This window comes from Astatotilapia calliptera, chromosome 10 (assembly GCF_900246225.1).
Source record: "Astatotilapia calliptera chromosome 10, fAstCal1.2, whole genome shotgun sequence".
NCBI classification, from domain to species: domain Eukaryota; kingdom Metazoa; phylum Chordata; class Actinopteri; order Cichliformes; family Cichlidae; genus Astatotilapia; species Astatotilapia calliptera.
This window is the reverse complement of record NC_039311.1, coordinates 4,446,930-4,454,619: the sequence shown is the minus strand read 5'-3', so window position 1 is coordinate 4,454,619 and position 7,690 is coordinate 4,446,930. Positions and strand designations below refer to the sequence as shown.

The following is a 7,690-nucleotide window of genomic DNA, read 5'->3' as shown; positions in this document are numbered from 1 at the left end:
GATAATTAATTAATTAAAGCAACAAATCAACCTGAAGATCCGGTTGGGAGCCGAAAGAGCCAGCTCTTTTTAGTGATCCGAGCCGAAAGAGCCGGTTCTCTAAAAAGAGCCGGAAATCCCATCACTACTATCAACAGGTCCAATCTAGTGAAACAGACAAATTGATTTCAGATTAGCAGCTATGTGAATATCAGAAAGTAATCTAATTAACAAGCTGTTTTGCCAAAACTCCACGTTCATTTTTTCATTAATATTTTGAATTCGCCTTGTAGATATTGACAGTTAACCCTGTCACACGCTCCTCAAGCCTTTTAATTCATCTGCCTTTTTAAAAATTATTAATATTGTAATATTGTTATTATTATTTTAGAGCGAGGCTGTCCCCTAGGGACAGCCACTAAAAACATATCCTTTATATTTTATGATGCTAGATGTTATGCTGAATAGCGTTTCAAATGAGCTCTATCATAAACACATTAATCCCTATAACAGTGATGCAGAATGATTATCTTTACTTTTGATATTTCTTTTGCACAATTTTCCATTAGCATAGTTTTATGTGTGGTGAGTTGTGTTTTATTGCTTCTTCTTATTGCTTCAAAGGGAATGGTTAAAAATATTCCACACCACTTATAGCAAATCAGGCAAAACAATGGTATGAGTCTGGAGAATTTTTCTGTCATAAGAACTGCACAGTCATGAAGACATCTAAAATTTGATTTTTGTCACACTGGTTCAATAGCATCTACATTGTTGTATATTATACATATTACTTGAAGGTTACTACTGGAGGTAATTTAATTAATTTAGTAATTATGGCAGATAGCTGAATAATTGTAGGAAGTTCAAATTTGGATAGAGAAGATGACAGTTGAGTAGGAGAAAAAAATGCAGATAGAACAACTGACCATATCACAAGAAGAGGGCAATTGTTGATGAAAATTCACAATCTTGGTATAAAAAAAGTCCATAAATTTGTTACAGGCTGCAGCAGAGTGTGTATGTGTGGCTAAGGTATCTGGAGGTTTAACAATATTGTGTAATGTAGAAAACAAAGTGCAACTGTTTCCTTCAATTTTCTTTGATTCAATAATCGAAGTGTAGTAAGCATGACAGCATGACAAATAGCGTCTTTATAATGTTGTGTATGACTGAGAAACATGTCCTTTTGAATAGTAAGTCCCGTTTTCCTGAAGAGACGTTCCAGGCAGCCAAGGTATCTAAGAGGTTGATAAGTCCTTTGTTATAATGAGGTACCAGGTTGTGGTGGGGCGTGGTCTGCGGTGCAGTGCGGACGCACCTGCACGGCATCTGCAATCACGCCCGCCGTGCTAAAACACGGGGACTCGGGTTGGTGTGGGGTTGTGGTGGTGTGATGCAAATGTTAAATAAAGATGGCTCAAACATCCATATATTAGTGGTAAATGGTAAACGGACTGGTTCTTATATAGTGCTTTTCTACTCTTCTGAGCACTCAAAGCGCTTTGCACAACTTGTGCATTCACCCATTCACACCCATTCACACAAGCACATTGTTCTAAGTGCTTTCTAAGAAGCATTCACACACATTCATACTCCGATGGATGCATCGGAGAGCAATTTGGGGTTAATATCTTACCCAAGGATATTTGGCATGCAGACTAGGGGAAGCCAGGAATCGAACTACCAACCTTCCGATCAGTGGATGACCTGCGCTACCGCCTGAGCTACAGCCACCCCCTATTAGTGTTAACTTATCAACTATTGGGGCAATGCCACGTAATGTGTCCAAAGGGATAGCTCAGTAGGTAGAGTGGTGGCCCCATGATCGGAAGGTCGGGGGTTCGACTCCACTGAACGGCTACCCTGAGGTACCCCTGAGCAAGGTACCGTCCCTACACACTGCTCCCCGGGCGCTGCACTGGTGGCTGCCCACTGCTTCACTGGGTGAATGGGTTAAATGCAGAGGAACTATTTCCCTATGGGGACACTTTACACTTTACACTTTAAATACACTAGTCCAGATAAAGAGCCATCAGATTTGGCTGCATCAGGTCACAAAGTTCTCTTAGGTTCTGGGGTCTTATTTGACACCCTAGGAAAACGTTCAAGTCTCTCAAGGAGTGACTTCTAAATAGCCTCTGGAATGCTATAACGTTCTGTAGCCGTGTCCAAACTTGCCGTTGGCCCTCTGCTGAATTGTTGAGATGGATAGAGTGTATACGTTTGGCGTTTTTGGACAACTCTTCTCCTAGCCACTGGGTGAGCACATCTAACTTTTCTCTAGGCTTTAAACTTAACCCTTCAATAGCATTACAAAAGAAAGCTCTCCATGCCCAGTAGTTCTCTGCTCTGTCTGTAAACTTTGTTAGACCATCTGCAACTAAGTTGCTTTTTGCCAGAAATTTAGCAAGATTATCAAAGACACTGTTCCAATTGTTGTATGTTTCTAATTGTAAAAAATGTTTGCACATGTCAGCTCACACATGATATTTTGTGTCTTGTTTACAGTTTAACGATTCATTCTTTCATTAAATCCATACCATGCATCAAATGGAATAAATCTTGCAGAAAGGAACAATGGTGTGTTTTTTTTCTTTGCAAGATGATGGTTATTTACCTGCCTAGTTAAATGTGAGGGATTAAATGTGTGTAGATTTGAAAATGGTAATTGCACATGTACCTACACAAGGGTTGTTTTACTCAATGTGGTCCTCCGATTGAACTTATGGAGAGAACGTGATCTGACCTTGAACCAACCAAACTTACTATAGAGCTTCAAAATACACAAACTGTAGCATTGAGCTGTAGAACAATAGCCATAGCCATAGAACAATGATAGAAGCTTGTAGATGAAGACTAGGGGAAGGGCAATATGGACGATAGATGACCTCCGCAGAGCCACATATTTCCAACAAATCTTAAATTCATAAAATTATATAGAGAAATACAACGCTTATGGAGCATATCTTGAAGGGTCATTTTTGTCTGGCTATGCTTTTGTATGCATTATGGCCCCTCATTCAAATAAATGTCACATCACTTGAAATATAACATCACATTTCTTGAAGATACTGCATCCAAGATTACCCACTCCCAGATTACCTTTTGCATGTGGAGGCAGCTTTGTTTTTTATGTATTAAATAGCAGTCCTTTATTATCTTTTATCCTTTTTTGTAAATATCTCATCTTATCTTTTTATCTTTATATTTTAATCTACTCTGATTATTTCATAAAAAGAAAGAAGAACTGGGGATAGAAGATTCAAAGTGAGGAAATACAAACCCCACGGAGCTACAACTGAGTGCTGTTGATCGGCAGAGGTATCAGCCAATTATGGATGAGCAGAGGCTGCTGTCCTCCCCCCCCCCCCCCCCCCTCTTCACCCAGTCTTGTAGAGTAGTGATCCTTGTATGCGCTGTAGTATGAGGAAGAGGGGGAGAGCGATCATTGCTTGAAGAACCAGCCTCTCTCTTTCTCTCTCTCTCACTGCCTCCCTACATGAGGGCGCCAACTAGTATTTGCAGTGAATCTTCAGTACAACCTGCAAATGGGGATGAAAAGCTATTCTGACTGACAGTCAAAGAAAAGGCAGAGGGGAAAAAAAGCAAAGTGGGCAGCTTTCTGAAAGCTTTGTTGTCGGAAGATACAAAAAGAGTGTCTACATAAGAACCAAAGAGATCAGAATCAGCGCTGTTTGGGAAGCATGTATAATTCGGTATGCTTCATCATCCTGTCATGGGTGTTTGCTGCGCTTGTGTTCCCAGGTAAGGCACCTTCTTTTTCTCCAGTTTTCCGTATGTCTTTACATGCTGCTGTTTTTTATGTGGCTTTCCTATTCCTGTCAACACACAGGTGTCCACTGTTCAGTCATAGCCCCTTTCTCTCTTGCTTTCTTACTCATCTTTGTCAATAAATTCTGTCAGTAAAACTTTTTGTAAGGTTTTTTTATGTGGAAGTCTAAAGATCAGAAATTTAGAAAAAAAATTCCTGCATTCCTTCAAGAATACTCATGCACAAAGAGCGAAAAAGTTCCCTCCACCACAGACACTTATGATTCTTTACACGTATAAGACTGAGTTGAACAGAGAATTTTTTTTACACTCACCAATAAAATTACATTTTTTGTGTTTGTTTTTTTATATTTGTTCAGCTGAAATAATTAGTACATCCAAAGAATGTATGCAGACGTCAATATTTTTAATGTTTGGAGATGTTTGGAGTGGATCTGCAGTATTATTAGACTGCAGAAGTTGTTGTTGTCTTAGAGTGTCTTAAATAGCTGCAGGGGTATTAGGCAAACATGTAGTTTTTTAGTGCGTTGACACATGACACTTTCCTGTCAGCGAACCCTGGACATGGTCCCACTGACTGAACTTCCTTGTGATGTCAGGAAACGTGATGTAGTAAAATTATGTTAAATCAGCCTGACATCTCAAAATGCAAATATGCTCCCAAAGCACCTGTAGTGAGAGAAATGTTTTTCCCCCCTCAAAGGGATTATGTGAACTGGATTATGCGAGGTATTTGACAGGGGAAATATGTGATATATGACTAAGTGCATTTGCATTTTATTAAGAAAAAAAATCATTTTAGGTTCTACAACATTTTAAAGAAACCTCTCTCTGGCACACCAGAATAATCAGAATGCATTTCTTTAAATAGAAGAATCACATTACAGTTATTCATCAAATATTACTGTCACTGGCTTTACATTAGCTTTTAAAAAAGATTAAAAAAAATTTTTTTAAACCATAGCTGAATGAAATCTGTATCTCTGTTTGTCCAGCCTCTTTGCATCCTTGTTTCCGATGCTGCCTCCCCAGCACACTGCAGAATAAAAAAGCAGATTTGCCACCACAGACCATACAACATATGCAGCAATTTACTGCAGATGTCAAGAGATCTTAAATGGTAGATGCAAATAGCATGAGAAAAGGTTTATGTCAGAATGTTAGTTGAGATAAAAGGGCAGAGATTTCTTTCACTGTGATATGTTTTAATCAATATCTATTTTTAGATTTCATCTGACAGGCACTGCTCGCCTCACTTGCCCTGATGTTAATTGGATTATTGTGTATGTGGAAATAATGTAATACATAAACAAACAAGCAACAACAAAAACAACAACAAAAAGTGTGTGTGTGTGTGTGTGTGTGTGTGTGTGTGTGTGTGTGTGTGTGTGTGTGTGTGTGTTAAAAAGATACAAATATAAATATAAAAAAAATACATCATTGCTGATATGATATAGCTTTACTGGATAGTGCATAAAAAACAACAACAACAAAAAACTCATCCCACAAACGCCCCCCACCATACTTCTTTCCCCACTTTATTCATCCAGAGCTGGGTTTTGCTGAATATACATGTCTTTTTAAAGTATTGCCCTGGTTCAATTTCATATGTATTCTCTACATACCCGTATCAGAATCAGCTATTTGACTGTCAGTATTGATAGAGACAGCTATGTTGAATTTGAAAAGTGTTGTGTTGTGTTTTGGTCAGAAAATTGTTTACAGAATTTATGGTATGTGTGTGTGTGTGTCACTGTGACTGTGTGAGAGAGGATAGTGTTACATTATTAATATGCCTTGCTGAAAAACTCATTCTGTTGCTGGCTTTGTTTACTTTTTTTTTTTTTTTTGGCTGAAACTATCTGGAACGTCACTCTTTGAACCTGTGATGACTATCTTTGCATTTAGATTGAGCGAAAAACTGCAAATTCTGTCTCGAATTCACCAAAGATCTAAAACCGTTTCTCAAACTCACACAGCAATCCTGAAATCTCTTCTTTATACTATTTCATGTCATCATTAATCGCTTTTACACATACCTTTCTTAGGCAAGGGAAATGTGCAGGGTCACCACTTGACAGCTGTGTCTCCCACAAAGTCAGTGTGGCGGGGCGCCACTGCAGGGTAGGTGAACGCACCTGCCGGGCATCCACAATCACGTCTCCCCGGGACAAAAGACTAAATGGGGTTCTATCATGTTGTTGTTGTTGTTTTTGGTGTATGGCTGGCAGCTGGAATGCTGCAGCTGAGTTGTGTGAACAAGCAACCAGGCTGCAAAGCATGAACGTGCACCCGGGTCTACTGTGGGTTTGTTACAGTCACCTTCAGTTTGAATGTCATGTATGCTCTCATAAACTGTGTGACAACTTTTTTGCGGCCTTGGAACATTTTCTTCAGAATATTCAAGTGCTCTGTAATATCCATCAGAAATGCAAGATCCTGCAGCCATTCCTGACGCTGTAATTCCATCACTTGATTTCCTTTTTTTCTCCATGAATTGTCCGATTTCCTCCGACTTTTATGAACTTTTACTTTCAAAATTTATCCAGCAGACTGGCCCACGGGCTGTATGTTTGGACACCTCTGCCACAGACCGACCAGAATGTCCTAAAAAATGTCACAAGAAGCAGCTTGATCAACTAATTTTTAATTTAATATAGCTCTATTAAGAAACACGTTTGCTTTTAACTCAATGTGATTAACTGTGTAGATCAGTGACCCAGCATTTTGAGTGGTTTTTGTATTTTAATTCCTATTTTGCTGTAGTAGAGAAATGTTAAGTTCTAGTGTTTACTGTTAGCATGTCTGAGTTATGTTTTAGGTTATCCCATCATGCGTGTTTGCTTGTTTATGTGTCATTCCCTGTTTCCTGTGTAGGTCTGTCTTGTCCTCTGTGTATGTCTCTTAAATTATGCTCGTGTCTCCCTCTGTCTCGTCTCCCTTGTGATTTACATAATCTTCCACGTCTACCCTGCTTCATGTACTTTCTCCCCAGCCCGTCATGTGTCTCCTCCCGTTGTCTTCCAAGTCCATCTAGTTTCCCTGAGTGTTCTTTCTTCCCGTTCCCTGTGTCATGTTGTGTGAATTAGTCTGTGTCTTGGTATTTCCTGTTATACTTTGACAGTGTCCCGTCCTCTGTTCAGTCTGTGTAGTTTTGCTTCCTCTGTGTTGTCAGGTCAACTCATTCCACCTTTGTCCGGCGTGTGTGTCCACTCTCCCTAATTACTCTTGCTTATATTGTTTCTGTTTTCTGCTGTCCTTTGTCAGGTGTTGTATTATCCCAGTGTCTCCCGCGTAATGGTCTACTTCCCTCGTCTTGGTTTCCTTGCATTTTGTGTGTTTGTTTTGCTTTAGTTTTCCCAATTTAGTCAATTAGTCTAGTCTTGGTTTCACATTTTGAATGTTATTGTGCGTCTCCCTCTTCTAAGTCCCTGTTAGTAAATGAATTAACTGATCACCATATATTGATTTTATGTCTTACAAAAACGTGGTTACAGCAGGATGACTATGTTAGTTTCAATGAATCAACACCCAGAGACCCAAAAGATTGAAAACCTCAACACAAATTTAATATATTATTAGACTCAATTGGCTTCTCTCAAAATGTAAAAGAATTAACTCCTAAAGCTGTTTTTGTGGTTTAAATTACATATAATAGACTCTAATTTGTTCTTGATAATGGCTAGCCCCCTTCACACAGTAAGGTTAATTATGGAGTTCCACAGGGTTCATAGCAAGGACCAAGTCTGTCTAGACTATACATGCTTCCCTTAAGGATATGTCATTTATCATGCATATTAAACAAATATGTGGGACTGCTTTCTTCCATTTTGCAATATCTCTAAGATTAGAAACATCTGCCTCGGAGTGAGGCTGAAAAATTAGTTTAAGCATTTATTACTTCTTGGATGGACTA

General features: G+C 39.0%; 1 protein-coding gene across 1 annotated transcript in view; it reads left to right on the top strand.

The window, feature by feature from the left end:
* Positions 1-3,421: 3,421 nt before the first annotated feature.
* The window catches only part of opcml (opioid binding protein/cell adhesion molecule-like), a 441,158-nt gene continuing 436,889 nt past the window's right edge, over positions 3,422-7,690 (top strand). The window contains exon 1 of the mRNA XM_026181472.1: positions 3,422-3,747. Coding sequence (XP_026037257.1) covers positions 3,687-3,747 — 61 coding nt within the window. The 5' untranslated portion in view covers positions 3,422-3,686. The remainder of the gene's footprint in view (positions 3,748-7,690) is intronic.